This window comes from Microcebus murinus, chromosome 9 (genome assembly GCF_040939455.1).
Source record: "Microcebus murinus isolate Inina chromosome 9, M.murinus_Inina_mat1.0, whole genome shotgun sequence".
Lineage (NCBI taxonomy): Eukaryota > Metazoa > Chordata > Mammalia > Primates > Cheirogaleidae > Microcebus > Microcebus murinus.
Genome location: NC_134112.1, coordinates 93,266,205 through 93,292,533, shown reverse-complemented (window position 1 = coordinate 93,292,533; position 26,329 = coordinate 93,266,205). Strand labels below are relative to the sequence as shown.

General features: G+C 49.3%; 1 protein-coding gene across 1 annotated transcript; it reads right to left on the bottom strand.

Moving 5' to 3' along the window:
• ARHGEF5 (Rho guanine nucleotide exchange factor 5) lies at nt 1-23,762 on the bottom strand. Its single transcript, XM_012768137.3, has 15 exons — nt 23,638-23,762; nt 14,245-17,395; nt 13,724-13,781; nt 13,235-13,299; nt 12,804-13,057; nt 10,244-10,404; nt 9,555-9,707; nt 9,145-9,274; nt 8,800-8,874; nt 7,847-7,936; nt 6,594-6,751; nt 5,801-5,962; nt 4,424-4,494; nt 2,743-2,847; nt 1-2,110 (listed from the first exon to the last, which is right to left on the bottom strand). The coding sequence occupies exons 2-15, from the start codon at nt 17,381-17,383 to the stop codon at nt 1,953-1,955; spliced, it is 4,779 nt and encodes a 1,592-aa protein (XP_012623591.2). The 5' UTR covers nt 17,384-17,395; nt 23,638-23,762; the 3' UTR covers nt 1-1,952.
• Nucleotides 23,763-26,329: the final 2,567 nt, after the last annotated feature.

The window sequence follows — 26,329 nt, the reverse complement described above, 5'->3', positions numbered from 1 at the left end:
TCTAAAGAACTGTTTTATTTAGAAGTCTTAACAGAACTTAGGTTCGAAGAGATCAGAAAGCCTTAGCAACTTTAAGAAACAGTCATGCAACTCAAAAAATTATTTGCATGTGCATCATTCAGAAGTTGATATTTTACCTCTCTGAGAAAATAGAGAATTTGCCTAGAAATCAGGAGTTGGAGATGGCTCTGTTTGAGCCACACAGCCAGTATTCAAATACTGCTTTGCAAGAATAATTTGGATTATAATTATTGTTATTACAATCAATAAGAATCAGTTATTAGTTTCTATATTAACATATGTACAAATGTTACATTACATATAAATATTTTTAAAAATCTGACTTAATGAAAATAGCAAAAAACTTTAATTGAACTCTCTAAAACCATCCTTATTTTAGATTTTTTACATATCCTACTTTTTTAGCACCATCCTGCTTATGATAAAATATTAGCCCCCATCTTCATTACTATAGTGATAACTTTTTAAAAAAATTAAGTACATTAACATATATTAGGATGGATTCAAAACAGAATTGTTTTGCCAAAAGTAGTACTGTATTATGTCATATCATCGTTAATTGGGCATGGGGCAAATTTTACAGTATTATTCTTAGCTTTGTACAAAGCTGCAAGGCAATTATACTTTTGAGCCCTCCTAAATGTAAAACAGTGTAGTAGAGTGTCAAAGGACTATAATGATCAAGCTTAAAAGATAGCATAAAAGATGCCTCTGTTACTATTATATAAGGACCCTATATGAGAAAGAATTTAGAGGATATTCTTCAACTGAGAAAAGCAATCTAAAAGGAGACAGAGAATAATACATTTTTAGAGTTGGATAGGACTTTGGAGGTTGCTTGGTTCAATTCTGCATTTTACATTTGAGGGAAGAGGGACATGGACAGGTTGACTCATGGCAGGGTGGTAACTGCAGTTTGGGTCTCTTCACTTGAATTCTAGGACTCTTTCCATTACATTATGCTGCTTTTCACAAAGAAGAAAAACACAGCTGGGAGGATAGCTTCACAATAATTCAAGTCAGAGTATAAAAGTATGGATGGTCTGAGTAGGATTTGCCAAATCCACCTAAACTAGCCTACCCCTGTACCTTACAGGTATTGTGAAAAAAAAGGTTTGAATGGGGTTTTCATTACCCATCAATTACTTCTAGTTTTTTTCTACAATCTCTGAAGCTGTAACAAAGAATCTGCCCCAAATCTCAGGGGTCATAGATGCTACAGGTGGAAGTCAGTAGCTGCCATAACCTACACACCTTTTTGGTCTTTCATGACACCTAAATCAAATAGGCTGGAACCTTCCTGGGATTCCATGTTCTGAACCTTGCTCAGCGCTGAGGAGTCTGAGAAGAAAACACTCGGAGAAGTGCCAAGTTTATTAGAGTGAGAGTGTATTACCCTCACATTGCCACCAACAGACATAGATCTCAGAGATGCGGACAGTGATCTCATACCAATAATTATGGAGAATCTCTAGGGCTGGAAGATACCTAAGAGGTCACCAGGTTGACGCTCCCATCTGATGTCAATCGCTCTTAAACACCTCCCTGCAGTAGACTGAGGTCAGATTCTGTTTAACTTGTGAACGTGACTGAAACTCTGGCCAGCTCTGAATCTGCACTCTGGAAGCAGAGAATGTCTAAGTACTATACGGCAGTAGTAGGAAAGTTCCTCGGTTCAGGCTCAACTGGTCCCTTTTCCTATGATAAAAAAGGTTCCCAGAATCCAGTGCAAACTCCCTAAAGATCCCCCCACCAAGCACAAAGCACAAAGGGAGGCCTGGGACGAGAAGACTGGGCTAGCTGAAGTCCATCCTTGAGCTTTCCAAAGGCCTAGTTCTTGGACCACAGAAGGCCTCTGTAGCTGGCTCTGGGGCCAGCCCTCTCCAGCGACAGCTTGTTCTCAAGCTCAGGAAGCTCCTCTCAGAGCACAGCTAGGCCCGCTGTTCCACCAGCTGTAGTTTGGCAGTCTTGACTCGATGGGCTTCCTTCAGGTTCCGTGCACGGACCTCGGGGTTGGAAATGAACTCCACTTGTTGCACGGGAAACCAGCCTCGCTCCCCGTCTGAGAGCCTCATACCCTCCAGCCAGCCTGTGGGCACAGGGTAGGTGGGAAGAATTACCTGGGAAAGGCTTGTGAGAGCTTCCCCCAGGCCACCTTCCTGGAAACTTTTCTGAATCCCAAGGATGAAGGAACTGGGGAGCCCCCAGGCGCCCTGTGGACTAACACGCCCCGGGCCTGGCGAAGTCTACAGCCCACTCCTGAGCTGTTGAAGTTCTAATCCCTGGTGCCTCAAAATGTGACCCTGCCTGGGAATGAGGTTGTCACAGATATCAATAGTAAAATCAAGATGGAGTGAGGTGGCCATGAATATAATATAAGTGGTATTCTCACAAAAAGGAGGGACATCTGGACACAGACACAGAGGGAAGACGGACACAGGAAGGTGGAGGCAGAGATTGGAGTTATGCTGCCGTGAGCCAAGCAATGCCTGGGGCGGCCACACTGCAAAAGGTAGGGAAGGAGCCTCCCTGGAGGCTGTAGAAGGTCCCCCCACTCCTTAATTTTGGACTTCTTGTCTCTAGAACTGGGAGAGAAGACCTTTCTGTTGTTTTAAGCCACCCGGTTTGTGAGGCTTTGTTGCGGCAGCCCTGGGGAGCTAGTCTGTCCCCCGTGGTGTCCTGTCCCCAGGGCCCGGCCTCCTGCTGGAGTCTCCCTCTTACCATCGCTGCTCTGCTGAGTCACCATCACCACGTCCGCCTTTTCCAGCGCCAGCTCGTCATTCTCTCGGGGTTTGTAGGCGCGAAGGCACTGCACTTGCGGGGAGTCTTGGGAAGAGAAGAGTGTGCAGAGAGGTCAGGAGAGGCAGATGGCTGCTACCCCCAGACACAGAATCTCGGGGAAGTGGGGGTGGGAGGACTTGTGAGAGAGGTGAGTTTGTGCTGTTGAAAGTTACAGACAAAACAGGCAATTGCAAAGATCTTCAAAAGATCTTCATCTCCTTCTAAGGACCAAAAAGGTTGATAAAGAAATAGAAATACCAGAGCTGAAAATGGACCAAAAATTCTATTTAATACTTCTCTGGGGAAGATGAATTGAGAAATTCGTTGTGACCACTGTTAGTTCCTCATCAGTACGAACATTTGAGACTTGGCTTGACTCACTTTCCTTTGACTCTTCTCTGACTCTTTAGCCTTCAATGGATCCTGAACTCTTTTAAAACTAATCATTCAAGCCAAACCACTTGTCCATGATCTAATTGTTTCATGCATGTGTTTTGCTTCTCCAGCCAGATTTTAAAATCCGAGTCTGCTTCCTTCTCTATTTTCTTAACATACAGATGTGGGGCGAGAGGAGACTTAACCAGTGGGGTTCCAGGTATGAGGTAGACAAGGGTCTTAATCCTTTTTAGCTTCAATTAACTCATCTATAAATGATTGAAAGGATTATTGATCAAGGGGGATCAAGATGATTTTTGTCGAAATTCTGGATTTCTGTATGTCTATATTTTTGTGAAACAGGGGAAATTTCCATAGACATGCAGCTCAAGATAAGCAGCCTCAGAGTATACCTGACCTATAAATATTCCACCTAACATGGGTTTGTTGCTTTCTTGGCTTTACCACACTGTATCAGTTCTCCCAGAGAACAGAATACTGCATTATTATTTGTCCTTCTTTTTCTAAAGCTCATCCCTGTCTGCTACTCACAAGATCATAGTGAAGGAGGCAGATTTTTCTTCCCTCCTTACCCACAGGGGAGCTGACACTTTGTAGATGCACACACAGTGAATAAGTGAACAGAATTCAGTCACTGCATGGCTCTCTTAATTCTGAGTTTCCTCGCATTTGTTTGTTCTTTTCAGGCACTAAAGGCTCAATGTTCCCTTGAGTTCAGATTCTCTCTGGATATAAATTAGGAAATTCTTGCTAGAGGACAACTGTGGGGCTTATACGAGAGCCAGAATAATCTCAGTGTTGGCATGAACACAGACACATTTGTAATGAGTGTGCGCCTGCAGCTACCTGGGGTAGGTGACCTCAGGTCATCCTGTGTGGGGGGGTCAAAACAGATCTGCTTTGCTATCCTCCTGCACCTCCCACCACAGTCATACTTTCTCCTCTTGCTTCCTCAAGAACTCACACAGGTAAAATCTGGGCCAAATAACAGCAGGATAGACTTAAGGGGACAAATATTTTAACAGGGAGGGGTGCTGTCATGGTGACGAGCAGCTTTAATCAGATGGGTCTCAGGTGTTTAAGCTCCAGCAGCCAGTCTTCCACCCTGGCATTCTGGGGAAAAGCAGTAAGTGGAAGCCTCCCAGGGTTACCACCCAGCCCTCTTAAGCCCCTGCATCCAAAGGAGACCTCTGAACTGCCTCTTTTCTCTTACGCCCTCACTCACCATAACACTCCAGAAGGTCCAACTCCTCTCTTGGCATGGCCAAGGCTGAGATCCATCGAAGCTTTTCACTTCTGAGAAAACAAAGCAGGATCATAGCTTCAGTTGCAATTCTGGGGTGTAGGATGAGGGCCAGTGATGGGGAAGGCAAATAACTGTGGGAGGGACTTGTCTAGTTCAAAAAGCTGCCTAGTTCCATGACTTCAAAGTCAATGGGACTCAGCTTGGTTGGAAATATGACAAAATCTTGAGCTATTTATGTTACCTCTTCTCTTTCCAGGATTATCCTCCTAATGGCTTCTCCTATCTTCCACGTGGGGGCATAAAGTCCACTGTCAATTATACACATGCAGATTTTGCATTTTGGAAACTATACTAAGCAGAATGTTCATCTCAGTTTAGATTCTTTCATTTTGTATGGTTCTTGATGCTCCCTTGCCCACCTCCCTTCAATTAAATATCTCAAAAATAAAAATTATTCTGTAATAATAATTAGATCAGGGAGATACATCTATTTTTGTTGTTGTTGTTGTTGTTGTTGTTGTTGCACAATGTAATCCAAGCTTCATTTTTGCATTCTCTTAGCCTGGTGCTTCCAAAGTTGCCTGGGCTATTGAGAGCTGACACTATTATTGCCCCAGGAAGATGCTGCCCAAAGCACGAAACAAAGAACATGAATCTGCACCTGAATATTTGACTTATGTGATATTTTGCAAGCAAACCCCCACACCTGCTGCTCTGTTCCATACATAAGGTCAGGCATTATTGATCCCACCCTGAAGCGTCTTCCGAGGGACAAAACTGAAAAAGTGTCTACAACACAGGGTTCCTTTAATCATCAGATATGTCAAGCTTTTTAAAGAGAGACCCTTCTTATATCTTTTATAACAGCAATAATAGCCATAGTCTTTTAGATGATCATTATTGTAGGCACAGTGTACCAGATTTTATAAGTTATTATTAACACTCTCAAAAATGTATGCATATGTGAATGTATTTTTTTTTATTACTGAAAAGATGAGCAAATCAAAGTTCTCAACACTATGGATTTCTGCTCAATAGGGCACTGGGTTGGGAGGTGGGAGCAAAGAAAGCAAAAGGCACCCAGTGCTTGTCTCATTCACATAGTGCCTACCAGTCTTGTGCTTTGTGAATAAAAGGTATAAAACAGATGCTAAGTTTTGGTGACTTTATAGTTCTCCCACCCCCAGTCTCCTGCAAGCTGTCCATTAGCTCTAGGTTTGGGTTTTTCTATGGATGCGCCCAAGTCCAGCATGGACCAAATGCTGCTGTGGCTGTTTCCTGGACACGATTTCTGCCTTGGTCCCACCTCCCTCCCTGGCTGCCCACCCCAGACTCCCGTGCCCAGCCCTGTCTCACTGGGTGTCGGTGCGGAAGAGGAACTCAGCCTGGGTGCCCTGTGCGTTGTGCCGCAGGAAGAGTCGGAAGAGGTTTTTGTGGGGTCCGTGTAGCTTCATTTCACACTTTTCCCCCCGGATGGAGGAGAAGGGAGCATGGTCAAATACCAGGAATCGGCTGCCCCTGCAAAACACGGTCTTTTCAACCTGATTCTAGAGTTTTCATACTGTATCCACCCTCCTCTCCTTGCATGCGTGACCCCTGTTCTCAGCATCCGCAGCCCGCAAATTCCCATAAAAACCGTATGAGGATCCTAATGTACTCCCAAGATGGTAGCTCCAGCACCCTTGGAGATTCCTCACTAGTTTGACAAACCACATATCTAGTGCAATGGATACTTGACAACTTTAAAGAGTTAGAGACAGAAACGATATACATTTTCCAAGGCTTTTAAGACCAGGGTGTTAAGATCTGGAATTATCAGCAACGTATCTCTAAGCTGGTAGATTGAGCACAGCCCAAAGAAGCCACAAATAGACTGATTTGAGGACGTGATAAGCTCATTTGCTACATTTGTTCTGTATCTATAATAATACACATCCTGCCATGTGATCTCATGACAGAGTCTGGTGGTGGGAACCCCTTTTGCCTTGGGCTTTTTTTTTTGTCTTCTACAGGCTATGACCTGGACTCTGGGTTAAGTCACTGAGAAGGGTGCCTGTAGGAACATGACGCTTCTCTGTCCCTTTCAGACCTTCCCTCTTGCCTCTTTCCATCCCCTCTTGTGCCCCGGCCTCCCACTCCAGCCACTGACTCTCGGGGCCGCGACAGCAGCAGACAGTCATTGAAGAGGTGCAGGTGCACTGGGCGAGTGTTCAGTTTCCTTCGCAGCCCCGGGGAGACACTGAACTCCAGGGCTGTCAGCTCCCCGCTCTTCACCAGCCAGCGTGACTGCGAGATGAGTGGGAATATCTGTAGGGCAGGGGAGAGAGAGAGGGCAGTGTCACAGATAGACGGGACAGGCGTGAGGCTTGCTCTGCTCAGTCCCCTTTTCCCCAAGTTGCTTCTGCACAAGCTCCACCTCGGACAGTCATCTCTTCCACGTCTTCCCTCCCGCTTATAACCCATCACTTAGACTCCCTTTCTTTCTGAACCCTCTAACTACCACTGTCCACTGGTGTGTGGCTCCTGTGTTTATATGCTCAGGCAGATGGAAGGTGCCTGTGGTTCCACCCAGGACAGGGACCGTGTGGGAAAGCTCTGTCCTAGAAGCCTGAGCTGAAGAAGAGGTGGAAGAGCCCAATTAGGGCACGTGACTCAACAAGGCAGTATGATGCGTCTTAGGGGCAGCTCTGGCATCTGTCCCCTCTTGGATCATAACCAGAGACATAAGAGGAACAGTCGGAGTCAGATATGAGGATGAGAATAGAAAGGACATGGAGTTTCCTGGGAGCTGGAGTTTGGGTAAAGATGAGAGTCCTGGGCTACAATTAGTATGCAGATAAGGGATTTTCCTTCTCTTCCAGGGACATAAAGATGATATCTGTTCTTAGTCAAAAGTCTATTTAGATTTGTGTTTGGATGGGAGATTTTAGCCCTATAGTTAGATTCAATTCTATGTTCCTTTGGCTGCTAGACTAGAAGGAGACTTGATAAAACAATGAATGGTTCAAACACCAAAAAAAATTTTTTTCATAAAAGCTTATATTGAAAAGTTCTCCCTCATTTCTCCCTTACTGCCCATTTCCCAAATGTGCCCCTGCTTCCTGTTCCTTTTTCTCTTACTATTCTCCCAGAGTTTCCTTATGCATACACAAGCCGACACATATAGATTTGTATCTTCCCAGTTTTATACCAAAGGTAACATAATATGCACACAGTTCTGCGCTTTCCCTTTGTCACCTAACAGTATGTCGTGGAGACTGAGCCAAGCCTCCCCAAAACAGGCCAGGACAGAAGGTGGACAGAAATGAGATGAGAGACCAGGGATTGTGTGGGCAGGACGGTTCTGTGTTGGAGGGTGTTCTGTGGGACCTGCCGAGGGTGGGGTGCCTGGGACCAACTCACTTTGCACTCGAACTCAATCTTCTGGCTCAAGTAGATCAGCTCCTCTGTCCGCCGCATCCTCTGCACGTTGTTATTGCAGTCTCGGATCAGCTGAGGTGAGGAGAGGGGGAGAGTTCTGTGTTAGAGGCTTTGACCTTTGAGTCTCTCTCATGCAATCTGGAAATAGGCTGTGACAGCCTCACTCTTTTCCACCAGGCTGAGACTGAGTGAAGGCAGCATCAAGTTGAAGTCCTAGGACTCTAGTATACCGTGTTTCCCTAAAAATAAGACCTACCTATAAAATAAGCCCTAGCAAGATTTCTAAGCATTTGCACAATATAAGCCCTACCCCCGAAATAAGACCTAGTGATGGGCGTGACTACTCAGCGCATCTGCACAACCCATGCATTTCGTTGTGGAGGGGTAAAGAAGACGAGCAGCCCTTCTCATCTGCCCCATGAGAGCTCTACTGCTCGACGTGAGAGATCGGGGCCGATGGTTCTAAAGGAAATAGAGTCGCAAGAAAGTCAGGATGGAATTCGGGGTTTGGAGAGTTATGATGATGTTCCAGAAGAAAACGACTTAACTATATTTGAAAAAATGTAGATTGTTGTACTGTACTTAAAAATAACACATGCCTTGAAAATAAGCCGTAGGGTGTCTTCTTGAGGAAAAGAAGACCCTGTCTTGTTTAAATATAAGACCCTGTCTTATTTTCGGGGAAACACGGTGCTTGGTGCCACCAGACAGAAGGTTCCTGGACTGACTGAGGATGAGCCGAATGCTGGTCTGTGGCAGAGAGTGTGCTGGCTGGGGAGTGGGAGAGTGTGCTGGCTGGGGAGTGGAGGCCGGGGGCGGTGCCTGCTCTGGGCTTGGGTGGACGCAGGGAGGAGGCCGAGCCCTTACACCAACAGGTCCCATCCCGTGCTCTCTGGGGGGCAAAGACATGCAGGGGGCTGGTGGGGGCCGCCTACCTCCTCAAGGGCGTGGTGCGCCTTCGTGGCCTCGGCTTCCTCTGCAGATCCAGGCTGTGTTCTCTTTAGAATGTTCTATTGAAGGAAGCGGAGGCAGGAGCCCGGCAAGAGGAAGGAAAGGGAAAGAGAAAGACACGATCGGGGGCAGGTCAATGGGAAAGCCCAGGGATGCAATTTCAGCAGCGGATATTTCCGCAAAAGAGGCTGTGGGGGGTGGAGAGGCTGCCCGCATCATCCACGGGGTGTGGAAACGTGGTAGAAGAATGGATGAGTCCTTCGCCCTCGGGCTTCCCGAGAGCAACCCTCTGAGTTAACGGGGGAGGATCAAGGTGGGACGAGCCGTACCTGGAGCAAGAGTTTGAGGCGGGTGATGCGCTGGAAGGGCAGGATCAGAAAGGACTTGAGGGACAGGCGCTGGCAGACGGGGTGGCTCTCCAGCTTCTCCAGGACCTCTCGGAAACTGCTGTTGCTGTTCCTGCGGGAGCAGCGAGCAGCCTCGGTGAGGAGGGGTGAGGGGAGCAACGGGGACGGAGTGGAGGCACGGGGCATGGGAGCTGGGAAGCATCCGTGGGCTGGGGAAGAACGCCAGGAGCCCAAGTGCAGGGGCGCTGGCGTGGGGGCCACTAGGGGCCTGGGGGCCAGTCGGGGCGTGGGGGCCAGTCGGGGCTCCAGGACACGAGCTCCCGGGAAGGCACTCTGGGCTGGGGACTGTCACGGCAGGGCCCACACGGGGATTGAACAGGGATCAGTCTCACAGTAGGCTTTGGAAGGTGCGTTCCTGGTAGGTCTGGTTGGTGACGTAAGGCAGGTAGACCCGGCGGAAGTCCGGGGCGTGGCTCAGGACCACGTCACATACTTGGAAGGAGAAGATGTTGTTCTCAAAGTTCTCTTCCAGGTCCGAGAGAAACCTGGGTGGGTTTAAATAAGTCTCATGAGACTTCTGGGCCTCAGCTAAGCAGCTGGCTGACTCCTGCTGGGACAGCTTGTGACAGCTTCTCCCCATTGGCCAACTTCTCCTGCCTCTCCTTAGCCTGCGCCCTTGCTGCACTGGCATCCTCTCCACCGCTATCCCTAGTCTGCTCCCGTCCAACTCTTTGATCTTAGTGTTCCAATTCTCCATCTTTTGACCCTGTTCAGGTTTTCTGATCTTTGGATGATTCCAGTGCAGTCCACGCCCACAGGACATCCAAAACCTCAACCCACAAAGCACTCCTCATTCATTCACTCATCCATCAATGGATCTATCCACCCACACGCCCCCTCCTCTTCTTTGTTTTTCCTGTCCCTACAACCATAGGGAATCGTGGAGGGAGCAGGGGCCAATTTCATCCTGTGACTGTGGCAACGACAAGGTTTCTAATAGGGGAAAAGAAAACACCTGAAGATTTAAAGGCTAACAATAGTGAGGCGGAGCGAGTGGTACTGGGGAGGAGGGGAGTCTCACGTGGTGCTGACGTCTCGCACATCCTGCAAACGAGAGAAGAGCCACTGGTGCTCCTGGTTGGTGAGGGTGGCCCGGAGTGGGGCGGACAGTTGGAAATGATCCACAGCTATGTGCAGACTGCGCAGGTACGAGGCCTCAGACACAATCAGCTCGAATTTGGCCTAGGAGGTTGGAAAGGGGAAGATTAATTAGGAACTTTTGTTGACTCTCTGGTGCATGCCGGCCATCATGTAATGCTTGAGGGGGAGAGCGGTGAGCGAGAAAGAGGCTTTCACAGCTCACAGTCACACTGGAACCCAAAGTGATCTGTGGGAAGAGGTGAAGAGCATTTGAGTAAAGTAAGATTTAATCTAGGGGTTGAAGAACAAGTGCAAGTCCCCAAAGGTGTAAGAGAAAAATAAGCTTTCAAGAAACCCAAATAACCAAAAAAAAAACAAAAACCCCAAAGGATTAACTATGTGAGATAGGTATGTTAATTTGCTTCATTACAGTAACCTTTCTACTATCTCTATGTATCCTACAACATCATGTTGTATATCTTAAATATACATAATAAAAAATATTTAAAAAACTAAATAAATTGAGCATTTTTGGAACCAACCGTACTAAGCCTGAGAACTTTGAAAGAGGTACAGATTTAGGAGATGAAGGTGATGAGTTCAGTTTGGGGTTTGGAGTGAAATGGAAAGTAGCAGGATATTGGAAAACAAGATGGCGCAGTTGTGGTTTAATGGATAGAGCCCAGCATTTGAGGACTTGCTTGGAGGTTCCAGCAGGGGGCACCATGACACATGGCCATGACCCTTGCTGGGTTCCTCACACTTTTCATCCAGGCATATGGTTTCAAGAAAAATGGTCGGATAGAAAAGAGAAACTGTTGACTTGGATGACTTGCATGACCAATGACATGGTGGCCATGTGACCCTCCCATACAACCACCCTGACTGGGACACTAAGGGGTCACTTGCATCTTGCTCTGGCATTCACTGACCACATGACTTTGGGGGGCTCACTTAACTTCTCGGAACCTCACTTCTCTCTTTATGTAGATATATGACCCCCACCTCACAAAGATGTGACACTCAGAGGAAATGGAGTTTGTGAAAACACTTCGTAGACAGCAGGGGAGCTATTTTATGAAATGAATATGTGTGTATAAGAGGTGGAGATATAGAGGTCTCTCTTCTCACAAATGTGAGACCAGGGCTGAAACAGGAGCCCTGATGGACTTCCCAGTACATTGGAGTTGGTGAAAGAAGGTTAGGGTTCCTGTCGTTTCCCCACTGTTTGGTCAATAGATGTAGGGAAGATCAGTGATTTGCTACACATCTCCCATGTGCATAAAAAGTTACAGCCAGAACAGGGCCCTCACGTCTGAGCTCTGAAAGCCTAAAAATGTATGTCTGCCTCTGTTTGACTTGGTAAAAGCAATGCTTATCCCTAAGTCCTTCTGGCCCAAATTTTACTCCTCCCTGACTCTGAAAGGCAGAGAGTATGGCACAAATATTCATCCAACTATGCACCAGACACTATGCTAAGCAAGATACGTGTTATTTCATTTAAAGCATACAGCAACCCTGGAAGGTAGGCATTATTAACTTCAATTTGTAGATGAACAAACAGATTTAGTGAAGTTACATAACTTGCCTAAGGTTCCACAGCTAGCAAACGGTGAAGCCTCGATTCAAACCCAGGTCTGCTTTACTTACAATGAATATAGTTGACATTTGAGCAAGTACTCAGGTAATTAGCTTTGGTGATTCTTCCAAAAACTCTTTATATCTTAGTTTTACACATGAGGAAACAGAGCTCAGAAAGATCAAGTCATTTGGCCAAAGGTAAATAGAAAATATTAAAATGGGCTTCTCATGCAGGTCATTATCTCCAAAACCTTAGACATCATTCTATGCCATTCTGCCATATTATCTTTTGGGGAAGAAAATTTCTACCCCTTATGTAAGATAGTTTATTAAGAGAAGCTCTCCATGTAAAACTTATTACTGGTCATAGCTTAGAATCAGACAAATAGCTTCCACTTAGCTCTGGCTATTGGGAGTCACCACCGAGCAGGGACTAATGGTCATCCCAAAGCCTCTGTTAGATCAACGGGCCACAAAGAGTCCTCTTCAAGGGACCCAATAACAAGCCCCTGTGTATGTGCCTTGAATGAAGCAGAAATCTGTAGTGGAGCCTGAAACCCTGGTTGACAAGGGACATTTTAGTCTACGCCGAAACAGCAGTGATGGGGTTAATTCCACACTCCTCCTAATAAATTCAGAGGCTTGGTCACCCTGTATGAGCCCAAACCTATAGCAGGTGGGAGTAAGTGGCCCAGGGCATGAGGAAGTGGTGATGAGGGAAATAATTTAAGTTCTTCATAATGGAGATGACCAATGGCCGTGGTGTGTGTGTGTGCGCGGTGTGTGTGCGGTGTGTGGTGGGGACAGTCTGTTCTCAGTGGTGGTGGTGAGCAGTGGAGGCAGTGGTGGAGGTAAAGATGTTAGCAAGCAAGACCTTTTCTGTGTCCCCTCCCGCCACCCCACCCTTCCCCGCTCGGCACCTCTTGCAGCTTTTGGTCTTCGTGTGTCATGGAGTGCAGCACGGTGCTGTTGCGGACCACCGGGATCTCCTGCCAGAGGGAGCCGCTGGAGGCCACCGACAGGCGCTGCAGGTATGACTCGGAGTACACCAGCGTCTTGCGAGGCTGCCGGGGCGAGCTGGGCCCGGGCGCCTCTGCCAGGCTGTCCAGCCGCTGCTGGCTCTGAATCTCCTTGTTGAGGACGACGTCGCTGTACTCCTGGTAGAGCAGCTGGGCTGCGGGGGCAGGGACAGAATTGGAGAGAAGGGGAAGATGAGCGGAGGCACAAACAGTCCTCCTGACAATTCCCTGTCCCTGTGGACACCCCGCCTCTCTGCTCACAGCCATGAGCCCCTCTCCAGTCCTGGGCAGATGAGCTGCCTGGGTCTAAGGTTCCATTTCAAGGTACTCACAGGAGTTGATGAGCTTGGAGCAGCGTCTTGAAAAGCCTCCTGTCACCTCCTTTGGCTTTTTCTCACTGTGGAGTAAAGCAGGGCTCTGGGGTGCTTGCTGCCATTAGACACAGAGCACCCCCAGGTGACTGCAGGTGTGAAAGTCTCTAACCTCTGCGACATGCCCTGGAGAGGCAGAGAGCTGCAGCCTGACCCACTCGGGGGCAGCTTGGAGCTTTTTCAGATGCCATGTGGAACTTAGATGTAGGGTTTATTTCGAGGCCAAAGGGCTTAGGAGGACAGATGACTCAGCCTCGGCTGACAGAATGAGATAGATAAAGACAATCTCCCTGCCCAGGGATGCTGGCGTCTCTCTCTTCCCCTCCCTGCCCCCAGAAGAGACATTCAGGATCCCAGAACCCGTATCAATGGAAATCCTGATTAGGAAATGTCAGTATTCTGAGTAAAGAGGGGACAAGTGTGTTTGTGTCAGGAGAGAGGGTGACTCACCGAAAGACAATAGCGTCTGAGGGGTTAGGGGATCTTTCCACGGCTGGGCGTTGTGAATCTGAAAGTGGAAATGGGTGAGATAACTGAGATTTCAGAGGGACGTTTAGAGAGAGCCCGGCTAAGCCCTAGAGTGGCGGATGCAGGTAGCGGGGGGAAGAAAGCGCCAAGGCAGAGAGCGTCAGAGGAGACCAGCGCCAGCCCTCAAGTCAAGACAGGAACTGGACAAGGACAGGAGGGCTCTCTCCTACCCAGGGGACGGAGAAGGTGTTGGTAACTGAAAAGCAGGAGGGCGTCCAGACAACACTGGGGAAAGAAGGTGTACATTAAAAGAAGGACCTAGTGGAGTGAGAGACAGGGGACAGAGGGGAAGAAGGAAGAGCTCGGGGGCGCCCAGGGCTTCTGTGTCGAGGCCAGCCATGTGCGTGACGAAGGCCAGCAGATGGAACCGTAGGACCCCGGGACAGAAGAGGGGATGAGGTGCTAAGATCCGGACAAAGCTTGGTGTGACGGTCCTTGCTCACCTTTAGAGCCCTCGGGCAGGACGGAAGGTCTGCGCAGGCCCTGCCGGTTCCAGCCCTTGTGCTTGCTGGTCCCCTCGCCAGGCACCACGACCTGCCCACTGCTGCCCGAAGGTTTTTGCCCCGGGTCCCGCCGGTGGGGCCAGCTGGACGCCTTCTCCAGCTGGGGATGGCTGGGCTTTTCTGGCTGCCTTGCTTGGCCTGGTGCTGGCCTCCTTGGGCCATTGGCTCCTTCTTGAGGGGCTGTTCTTAAAGTTTCTCTTGCAGGGGCCTCAGACTCTCCTGAGGGCTCTGGTTTATCCTTAGTGGTGGGTCCCTGGACCTCCGGAGTCCAGGGAGTGGTAGGGGAAGAGGGACTCAGAAGATTTGTCATGTTGCTGAAAGCCATGCCAGGGGACACCTCACTCTTACTCCTGCCCGCGGAAGCCAGAGACTCGGTTGATCTGCCCGTGGCCGGGGGCCAGGAGGTACGTCCAGCAGAGGGGGCAGCTGAGACCGTCCAGTCTTGACAAACAGGTCTCGCTTTGGCTCGAACCCCTGAGTTCACCAGTCCTCCCTGAATGGTCCTGCTCCTGCTCCGGGACTTTGGGGGCAGTGGGGGCGGCTCGGTGAGAGGATCCATGATGGGCACGGGCGGCAGAGGTCTATACATCCTTGAGAGATTCGAAGGAGGAGCGGGGGGATGGTGGGGTTGGGGCATGTCAGGAGTTGGGGGTAACGGCTTGTTGTACCTCAGCCTGGGTGAGAAAGAGGTCTGAGTGTGGTGGGGGCTGTCTGGGGTAGATGGCAGAGGCCGGTGCTGCCTTGCCACAAGGGGTTCTGGAACTTGGGGGAGTGGGCCTTTTGGGGGGCCATGGAGCCCCAAACCTAGGGTCAATGGAGGAGGATGGCTATGCCGCTTCAGGGTGGGGACCACGGCAGGAGGATGGCCATCTCTCTCTGCCATGGAGGGGGGTATGTGCCTCCTCTCTAGGGGAGGAGGGGGCAGGGGGTCCTTGCTCCTCATATCCACAGAGACAAAGGGTGGGGAGGAACCAAAGGCAGGAGACCCTACGGCCGGGTCTGAACCCAGTGGGGAGCCCCACAGCCAGCTGCCAAGAGGACTGCTGGGCTGCTCTGCACTTGAGGTGAATTCCTGAGAGTCCCGCTTTGGAACAGGCATCGCAGTCAGAGATTCCAGAATGCTGCTCCAGTCCTCTCCACTCCTCCTGTTCCTCCTTGGGATCACAGAGCCGTAGATGGCAGGTTTGGGGGGCCTCTGGGGCAACTCCGAGTGGGAGAAGGAAACTGACAGTCCCGCCAGGTCTGGAGTCTGTGCTGTCCTGTGGGAGCCGGGGAAGGAGTTGCTCCTTAGGTGCTGGACGGCCCCTGAGCAGTTGGCTTCGGGGCCATGAGGGCTGGCCCCGTCGGAGCTGGCCCATGGGTCCAGGGTGGCCTCTGCAGAGGGGACACCACGGAGGGAGGCTGGGAGAGTCTGGGGAGTCCCACACGGAGGGGGGGTGTCCGCTGAGAGAGAGGCTCTGGAGCCTTCTGGAGAATGTGCAGCGGGAGAGGTCTCCCTCCTGGGAAAGGCAGGTGCGGGGCTGGCAGGTAACGAGGCAGGTGTGATGGGGGAGACTTCAGCAGGGCTGTAAGGAGCGGAATCCGGAGTCCTTGGAGGCGTCACAGATGTACTGGCAGAGGCCACCTCAGGCTGCTGGCCAGACACTGTCCCCTTCCTCAGCTTGGGTCCCTCTTGCTGGCTGTCTTGAGTGGTTTCGTCGCCAGGTGACTCCCACGTAGGGAAGGAGCCAGGCAGAGACACGGGCTGGTGGGAACATCCCACGGGCTCCGGCGTAGGAGCCTGAGCTAAGGGGGACAGTTCCTCAGCCCTGGGCTCCGTCTGAGTCCCAGGAATCCGAGTCAGGGGATGTGAGGCGTCTGGAAACAAGTCACTGGGAGAAGACAGCTCAGGGGCTATGGGAGACAGCGTCGAAGGGCCATGATGCTCTTTCTCCTTGTCCATGACCGGCTCTTCTCCTGCTCCCCCCAACCTGTCCCCGTCCCAACTCCCTGGCTCCTCCTCCAGCCCCGCTGCTGGCCACACTTCCCCCTTTCGACCCTGCTCTCCTTGCTTTGCAGTTACTTCCTCTGATGTCCCCACTAAGCTCTGACTCTCCTCACACTGACAGTCCACCCTACTCTCTTCCAGCCCCCTCAACTCCCTCTTCCTTGCTTCCCCCTGTTCTTGACCTCGCTGACCCCATGCACCATCCCTCAGACTCTCCCATTCCCCACGGAGCCCCTCCCTTTCTCCTGGCCTCCCAGAAAGCACATCATCTTGTACCTGCTCCTGCTTTTGCCTCTGTCCTCCCTCTGCACCATGAACCTGCTCTGTCCTCTGTACCTGCTGCCCCCAAAGCCCGTTGGCACAAACATCCTCCCCTACTTCCTGCTGTCCCTGCCCCTCCAGCCCCCAGGCCTCCCGGGGATGCCTGAGCCCTTCTGGCCCCTGACTCTCCTGCCTCTCCCAGGGCTGCAGCTCTTGCTGCCTGACAGTTCCATTTTCAGAGCCCTCGTTCTGCTCGGTCCCTGCAGGGTGCTCTTCATAGGGAGGCCAAAATCTGGTTGGAGCAGAGGTATCTAGAGAAGTTTCTTCCTTCTCTTCTGCCTGTCTAGACCCCAATGCTGGAGAAGTGAGTTCTAGCTGAGATTCCACCTCCACTCCGCTGCCCATTTCACTGGCCATAGAGACCATGCCTGGACAGTCACCTTGGAAGGGGCAGGCCCCGAGCTCTGGGGGATCTACTATCCTTGCTCGTGTGTCTGCCAGGCTCTGGGGCACTGCCCCTTGCTGCTCCAGAGGGTCACAGGCCTCAGCCACAAGGTTTTCCTGGTTAGTCTCTTTATCTGCAGAACCTTCTTTTGGAAAAGAAGGCGCGTTCTCAACTGCACAGTCACGCACGTCCCCTGACTCTCTCTGCTGGGTCATCAGGAGTCCGTGTTTTCCTCTCCACGTGTGGGACAGGTCCTCGCCTTCTTGAGCGTCAGGCCCCAAGGCGGGGATCTGGCTGCTCCGCATGGGAGCCGCAGGGACAGTGCTGAATTCCGCTCCGGCAGGGATGGCAGTGGAGGCTCTGTGTCGGGGCTCCTCAGCCTCCATCAGGGCTGAATCCTAAGGAGAAACGAAAGACAAAGTTTCTAACAGCTCTACTTTCACCTCTGGGGGCGGGGAGAGCCAGGAAAAAGAAGAGGGACCCATTTCTTTGGTTCCATTTAGGGTCATTCTTTGAGATAAAAGGTACTCAACAAAATAAGCAATAGCCTTGATGAGTCATTTATAGATTTATTCATTACGTATCTACCTAGTGACCCTATTACGTGTGGGGCGTTCAGTAGTGAACGAGACAAAGATCTTGCCCTCAAGGAACCTACAGTCTTGTGGGGGTAAACAGGTGACAACCGATTGAATTAGAGCACAAGACCATCATCAAAGGGGGCCAGGGCTCTTCAGTCCCCTCCAGACTGTATTATGTCTCATTCTGTCTCTCCCACTTTGCTCTCTGGACACCAAGGGTGACTCAGCCTCATAGAGTTCCCAGACATGGTGTGCGACATGCTCAAGATCTAACAGCCCAGAGAAGTCGAGCCAGTAGGGGATCCTCCTCCCCAGCTGTGGACAGGGGTTATAGCCAGTGTGCAATCGCTACATGTAGGGGTGCTCGTGGAGAAGCAAGGAAGCCACAGGGCAGGGGAAGAGGGTTCCAGGCAGAGGGGCAGTGGATGTGAGGCGAGGGCTGGAGGGAAGGTAAAGATATTGAGTGCCGGTGGGGTGGGGCAGGTACCACGGTTTTATCTTCCTACACAGGATCTGGATTTAACTCATCTTTTTATCCACAGTGTCTAGTGGAGCCTTGTAACTAATGGGCAATTTTATTTTTGATTCTAGAGGCAGCTGCTGTAAGGTGGATGATAACTAGACTTAGCAGACCAGTGCAGCAGTAGATACATGGCTGCCACCTTCCCTGAGGCCTTTACCTTCATTAGCTCACTCTCCCCTTCTCCCCACAGCCATACAAACTCTTCCCATTCGTTCTTAAGATTTTCACCTCCTATCTCTCTGCTTACTTCCAGCATAACATCTCCTACTTTGCCAGGAATTTAGAAACCAATAGGGAGGAAGTGCTTCAATTTCTTGCAATCCCCAGTGACTTGCATTTCCACTCTTCCCATCTTCCCTCCTCCCCCAAGCCCCATCCATCATTTTTAGCCTGGCTCTGCAGGACCTAGTGCTACAGGTGATCTCTTCCTCTCACACCTTCAGCTTCTCTGCCGGAACCACCCCACCAGTTTTTAAGCATCTCCATGTCCTTCTCACCTTTCACATGTCTACAAGTTATTCCTCTCTGCTGTCTTCATACCCTCACAACCCACCTGCCCCCAACCCAGCTCAAATAAGCACCACTGTGCCAACATCTTGTATGGTATTTATATTGTTAATTCCAAAGAAGGCTCTATGAACTCTTATTTTGTGTGGTTCTTATCAGTACTTGACACTATGGGTGTTAGAAATACTCTCTTATTATCTGTGATGTTACCTTTTTTTGGTTTTATTCCTTAAGTTTACCCCAATCTTTTAGGTAGGTTAAACAACAGTACTTCTCTTTGCAGTACTTATCAGCTATAATTCATTTTCTTTCTCCTTCGTAGCACTTGCACAATTATAATTGTATAATCATGTATGTATTTTGATTTACCCTCTATCTTAACCAATAGATGCCAAGCTTTATGAGATGAAGAACTATAATCTGTTTTGCTCAATTGTCTATACCTAGCTCAATGCCTGGACCATACTAAGTGCTTCACAAATATTTTTCACATAAAGGATAAAATTCTGGTTTCCCTCCTGGCCTAGATTCTCTACATTTAACTAATCACCAAGTTCTATTGACCCCACCTGCTAAAAATCACTCAAGGCTGCTCACTTCTGGCCATGTCCACAGCTAGAAGCTGGTATGTGCTGCTGTCCCCTCCCCCAGCCGTAACACCTGGGCACAGCTTGGCCACTGGCCTTCGCCCTTCTTGCTCTATTACAATTCATTCTCCATGTAGCACCTGAATGAGCTTCAGAAGCACCACTGTTAGTTTAAATTCTTTAGTAACCTCTAAATGCCCTTGACATGACAGCCAAATAATCAGCATGGGCTGTTCACGCTGCACAACCTGGTCTCTGTCTTCCTCTCCGACAGCCTCCTTACCTGTCAGCACCTGCCATGCCCCACTGGCTTTTGGTCATTTTAGCTCATCCCCCCATCGCCTGTAGGCCTTCATGTGCACTGCTCCTCTGCCTGGAAGCCTCTTCTCCTGCCCCACAGAATCCTTTGCTTCTCCCCAAAGGCAACTTGCATTTGTAATGACATATTTGATGTCTATTTTCCAGGCTAGAGCATGAGCTCCACGAGGTCACAAACACAGCCACAGTAACTGATCAATCCCCTCTGCCTGAAGCTTAGTTGGCCCCCGAGAAAGTTGTATTGCATGAACGAATGAAGAAAGAACATACAGGAAAAAGAGCATGGTTCCATTTTTAGTTCTGCCTCTTTGTATCTTTGCTAGTTTTAAGACAATTGCAGAAATCATTTAACTTATTTGAACATCCATTTTCTTATCTTTAAAAAGGGGATATGATGGTTCCCTCACAGTTCTAATGAAGATTAAATAAGATAACATAAAAAAGGGTCATAGAAATGATGGATATTTTAATTACTGTTGACCTGAGAAAGAGACAGAGTGTAAGAGAGAAATACAAGATTTATAAAGCTGGAAGGACCGTTAGGGACACGCAGAAAACTTTGCTCAATTTACAGACGAGGAAGCTAAAGGTCAAAGACTCTAGACGCTTGCTCAAATCTCCTAAGTAAATGGTACAGGTGAGCCTCAACCAAGGTCTCTTGACTTCAATCTATTATTAGCACCCAGATGTCCTGCTGTAAGAAAGCTGGGAGGTCACTAGTCCAGAAAAGACCTCAGATTGCCATGGACCTTATGCTGCACCTGACCCTGCACCTTTCTTGTTTGGTTCAGGTTTAAACTGGAAGCCCCCCTGCCCAGAATGCCTGCTGTCCTGCTGGGCCCCCGCACGAGTGCACACACACGCTGAGTGAGCTGCCCTGGCAATCTCTACGCAACAGAACCCGGCACAACCAAACAGGCAGGTCCCCATCCGCCCTGCAAATGCAGGACACGCTCCTGGCCACCCCATAGACACAGATACCATCTATATGGGGCAAACCTATTTGCCCCATATAGATGGTATAATTGTACCCATGGAGAAGGACTCTTATTTCCTTTTCCAGTTGACTGACACAGTGTGTGATTTGCTCCCTATAGCTAGGCCGTAGTGATTACAGGAAATACAGGAATCACTATGGGTGATTCTGTGATGTGACCCTATTCTCCACATGTTAAATAATGTACTTGCTCACTGCAAGACACTTTCTGAAACTTGGCTCCTCCCTGCCTAAGCGGACCACGTGACTAAACCTGTAGTCTCTCCTCGACCACATCTGTATTGACCACATCTTTCTTCCACATACACCACCATGTCCTCAAAACAAGTAGCCCCTAAATATGTGTGTGTTTCTGCCATATCCAGGCCTTATCTGTGTACACCACGTGTCACCTCCATGTTTTCTGTTCCAATCTCGTGGCACAATGCATGTCTGTCTGTAACCTCACTGACATTATTTCCAACACTGTTTATTTCACTTGGAAGTATCAGTGCTCATCTGCTCAGCCACCATTTACCCCAAAGGGAGAACATATCCCATGTTCTCCACACTTGATCCTATCTTAGTAATGCTGTTGCAATCAGGCATGACAAAGCTAGAATGTGACAAAGCTAAAGGAAATCTATAAAACATGGTCTTACTCACGTAAGTAAAGGCATCAAGAGAAAGTTTTTTTGCAATGCCCATTACGTTAGAGGGCAAACATCCTCATCTCCTTCTCTGCTGGGGGTGAATAATCACTGTTTATCTGAGCATGGGTAAAGGCAGGGCATGGCATACTGGGGATATGGCCTTCCTGCAGACCATGGGCATTTTGCATTTGCATTTGCATGACCCTATCCATGTGTGACTTCTGATGAGACAAAGGTCCAGGTCACCCCATTACCACAGTATGTGACAGAGCTCTCCATCTTCAAAGTACCCCAATACCTTAGCTGTTGTTTATTTGTAGTCACCAGGACATAAAAGTGTATTTCAAAGATACAACCCCTCCCCAATCAACTGCTTATTCTTTGAACTGATGTCCAGTGCCATATATATTTTTTTGAGGACAAGGCTTCCTAGATTTTCTAGCTATGTCAATCTCAACTATTCTGACTTACAACACAAGTCATTAAAATTTAGATTAAAATAAGAGCACCCCATAGATGTATAACATTATTCACTCTTTGACATTATTACCCCCAATACTACCAAGATATCAAAATAAGGGTAGCTTTCTGGACCACCGACTGCTATGACCTGTGTTCTATCCACTGTAGGAAAGCCCCACCATGCCAGTGAAAACTGTAATAAACATTTCTTATCTATTCTCTAATGTCTGAAAATATCACATCATCGCCTTACAGACCAGTTGGTCTTCTATAAGAACATTATTAGTGGCAATGCTGACATACCCCCACAAGCTCATTCGTGGCCCCGGTACCATCCACACAGATAATAGCATGAGGAACCTGTTTGTGTCCTTAACATACACCCTGACGGTGACCTTATTCTGGTCTACCTTGCAGACACTATAAGCGACCAGCTCCCATTTATTCCACAGGCTCTATGAGTGACCCATCCTCTGTCTATACCAGATACTGTAGGTCTCCTGTTTGTATCTATATACTGACATGAGAGCGATTTTGCTCCTGTTCAACCCTTGACCCTATGAATGACACTGTTCCTGTCCATACGACATAGTGACTGACCATTCCAGACACCACAAATGGAATGACGTGTTCCTGTCTATCCCACAGACACCATGTGTAATGTGGCCATCGAACCTCAGACAGACCACGTGATGGGCAGCCACACTCTCTAGGGACCCTAATATGTGAAGACGGTGGCTCTGCTGAGAATCACTGTACTCTTTTGATAGGAAGGATTTCTTTGCATTCCTCCTGACTTCTCTCTCCCCCCTGCTGGGACCATGACAAGCATTCCTCCTGCACAACAGTCTTCCTCAGAACTGACACCCCCATCCACCCTCCCAGGCCCCCCAGGACCCCTTCAATGGCTTTGGCATCAGTTTTAGGCCCACACATTGGTTAACAAATGATATTCATTTTTCTAGGACCTAGGCCAAAAGCTTCTTTGTACTTTTTCGCTTTTAGATAAAACAGGAAGTCTGAGGCAGAGGCCATGTCGGGAGCTTTTTAGTTAGGAGTTGGGATTTCTGGAGTAGGCCAAGGACTCAGACCATGGAGGGTACTGGGAGGACAAGAGGAAGGAAGCTCAAAAGGAAAATCACCCTCTCTCTCTTGTCTGTTTGACACACCCTTTCCTCTTAATCTTGACAAGAGTCCTGGCCAGAGTTCACTTCTAGGTAGATAAGGAGGGCAAATCTGTCTTGGGAACCCAAGATCCAGGAAGGGGAGAAGGGGACTGAGATCTGAAAATCAAGTAGCATCAGGATTAGTTCTCCTGGGGCAGCCTTGCTGGAAGGCAGTGGTAAATGACTCTCAGAACCCCTGTTGTAGCAGTCCCACCCCAGCCCCCATCTCTAAACAGCTCCCTTCCCACCGCCCTAAGAATGCAATGTTGTGATCAACCTGAAGCTTCCCGGAAGCTCCCCATATACAGGGAAATGGGAAGGGGGACCAGGCAGAAGTTGCTATAGCTCAAGAGCCTTGGTTAACAGGTAAGAGGTGTATATATAAGCATACGAGCGAATGCAAATACGTATGAAGACGCATGAAGGAAGGCCCAGGCCTGGTTAAGAAAAAGGAGTCAATAAAAGCTCTCCAGGTAAGGAACAGTCTAGAGAAGGAATCTCAGTTATTCCTTATTATAGGGCTTCGCTTTCCCCGAGGCCCAGACTTTGAAGCAAGCGCACTGATTACTGGCCTGGGGAACATCTGGGGGCAGGGTGCCCATTTCCAAAGCAGGACCCCACCGGAAGCAAAATGTTCAGGCAGGAGCATTTGCTCCTCTCCTCCTCCCGACCAGGGTGCTCGGCCACACGGCCAGGGCCCTGCCGGTAGGCCCAGCCCCCCATTTCCGGAGCCTGCGCCCCGGACCCAGCGGAGGCTGCTGCTCCCCGGGGAAGGCCTAGTTTCCTCCTCCTTCCTGTCCGGGCTTTACCTCCGCCGGGCTCCACAGCCGCCGGAGTCCCGGGCCGAGACGGGGCGAGGACACTCACCTGGGCGGTGTCACATGCTGCTTCGGCCCAAGAGGGCCCCCCAGGTCCCAGGCGCCGGCCGCAGTGCCCAGCGCAGGCCCGGCCGCCCCAGCCGCCGCGCCCGCGGCCCGCCCGACGGGAGGGAGGGACCGGGTCCTCCTAGGAAGTTTCAGGTGAGGAAACAGGGACACACCTTCCCGGGGGAGGGGCGGGGCCCCTCCGCGCGGGAGCCTCATTGGCGTGAGGGAAGCTCCCGTCAGAGCCGGGACGTGCCGCCCCGCCGGCAGCCAGCAGGGCGCTCGCGGGCCGGGAGGGCGGGCGCCGCCGGGACAGGTCGCGCGGGCGGCCGGCGGGAGTGGCGGAGGAGGGCCCGCGCCGAGGCCGGGAGAGCCGGGGCTCCCCGGCGCCCTGGAACGCGCCCCAGATCCCCCTGTGGCTTCTCCCGTCTCTTTCTTCAGGTCTTCACCTGAGCCTGACTCCCGACGGGGCCGGCTTCTACCTCCGAGTTTCTTCCGGCTTGTCTCTGGACGTCTGAGATTCTGTGTCTATCTGTGCGCGCCCCCCTTATCTCCAGGCCCTTTGTTAATTGTTCTTCCTTGGTGTCTACTTGCCTCTCCCTATTCGACAGCAGGTGTCTCCTGCCCTCTGCTCCCCGCTGCTCTCCTTCTCCCTGGGGCCTGGAAATGTGCGTCTCTGAAACAACGTGCCCGTGTCCTGCCTCCAGGTAGCACCTGTATCCCCGAGCTCATTTTAGAATGATTAGACATCTCAGGGCCTGTGTGTGTTTGTGAGTTTATCTTTGTATTGAAGTCTCGAAGCCTGTGTCTCCAGTCTGTGTGTTTTCTCATGCGTGTGTTTTTTTTGTTGTTGTTTGTTTGTTTTTGTTTTTGTTTTTTTTTCTGATTGTTTCAGGAAAACATCGTGTTCTGTTAGTTTCAGAGGCCAAGCCTGAATGGGTTTATCTCTGTGCCCCTCCAATGACTTCGAAGAATGCCAAAAGTTTCTCTCTAGGGTGTGCATGGGCACACACACAAAGAGAAGGAATCCCTTACCTAGGGGACAGGGATTTTTGATATGTTTGGTTTAGTCAGACCACCCCCACAAAGCCATTCATTACTCCAGGGGTTTCCATGGTGATATAAGTCAAGTAGAATCTTAATGGGCTCTCTGGCTATTTTGCTCTTAGGAATGCCATGGTCTGTAAGTCCAAACAGCTTATTTAGGCCATTTCCAGATTACCATGTCCATCGGCTGTGCCACTGATCTTGGCTGAACATGTTCACCAGTGTTTTGAAGGTGACTGTAGAATAAAATGTGATCAAGTTGGAATAGACTTTTCTAGATCGAGGACTGAACTGCTTTATGTGCAAAGGATGTGCTACTTCTGCCGTGTCACTCTGAGGGGTCAAGCCCTAACAGTTCAGCAGCTGCCATGGAATGTATGGGAGACGGCAGGAGAAACCAAGACTAAGATTCAGGTATATTAGGGCAGGTCTAACATGTGTAATAAACCCAGCAAGGAGATAAAAACAGGGAGGGCAGTAAGTCCAAAAGTTTAAACTAGAACTGTCTCTATTTCTAGGCTGGGAGAGAGAATTGATTCCAAGGTACGAGAGGGCCCTTGATTTCTAATGGGTAAGAAGAGCTAGTGAATTTCTGATTCTTGGGCAGAAGTTGTTGATCTCTGGCATATCCCACAGTGCCTGCCTCCTGGGAGCAGGCAGTATGATCAGAGGTGCCAGAACTGCCCCCAACACCAGCCTGGGTATTCTTTCTGCTTCACTCCAGCTTCAGTTGGCTTTCCTTGGTTACAGCTCCCATCTCTTTGCTTTCTCTGCATCTCAGGTCTCATAGCCCTGACCTCCTTTTGTTCTGCCAGCTCTGACCCAGCAGCATTTTGGTTCTTGAATTCACCACTTTTAATTCAATGATACCTGTGCTCTAGTCCAGAGAGTTAAGCATACAAGGCTTGACCTGACTTTTCAACTAGTAGGAAGATGTAGGTAAAAGTGATCATATGGAGAGTTTGCTCTTCTCATCAAGCCTGTCCCTGTCTGCAGAGTACGTTTGCATGTGGGAATCTGGCTTTCCCGAGTCTTCTCCCCTTTACTTTGCAGACTATGTTTCTCGTTATTCTATTTTTTCTTTTCCATTTCTTGGTACTTGCTCTTGGTAACTGGGCTTCTTAATCAGACCTGTCATTTCCTCCCAAGATTTTGACATTTTATTTGGGCTTATATTTCTTCTATAAAGGTTTAGAGAGGAGAGAGAATGATATAGCAGAAAGAGAATGGGATTTAGATTCAGACAGGAGTAGATTTGAATTCTGCCATCACCATTTACTTCATGTGAAATCTTTTTGTGCTTCATCTTAATCTTCTTATGTTTCATTTTCCTAATGTCTTAAATGAGGATAATAATATTTAATAATACCTACCTCACTGGGCTGGTGTGGTGATTCAATAGGTAATATATAGAAATTGTCATTGTAAAGAACCTGATGTGTGCAGGTGATCAGGATGGGTTAGTGTCCCTTTCCTAACAGCACCTGACAGTTAGGCATGTTGAATGAATAACTTTACAATAACGAGGTGTTAGGGACTGGGAAGGGTAAACAGATGAAAAATAAAGTTATTTTAAAATGAGAGCTGTATTAGATGGGGGAAGAATGAAAATAATTTCTGGAATTTGGGACCACTTACATTGGAGACAA

Bases quoted from the DNA above. Each gene is read 5' to 3' on its own strand.
- ARHGEF5 (XM_012768137.3), bottom strand. From the start codon at position 17,383: ATGGAGGCTGAGGAGCCCCGACACAGAGCCTCCACTGCCATCCCTGCC. The intron at 9,275-9,554 runs GTGAGACTGATC...CTGCTCCCGCAG, and splicing joins CGCACCTTCCAAAGCCTACT to GAACAGCAACAGCAGTTTCC. The intron at 8,875-9,144 runs GTACGGCTCGTC...TTCCTTCAATAG, and splicing joins GCCTCAAACTCTTGCTCCAG to AACATTCTAAAGAGAACACA.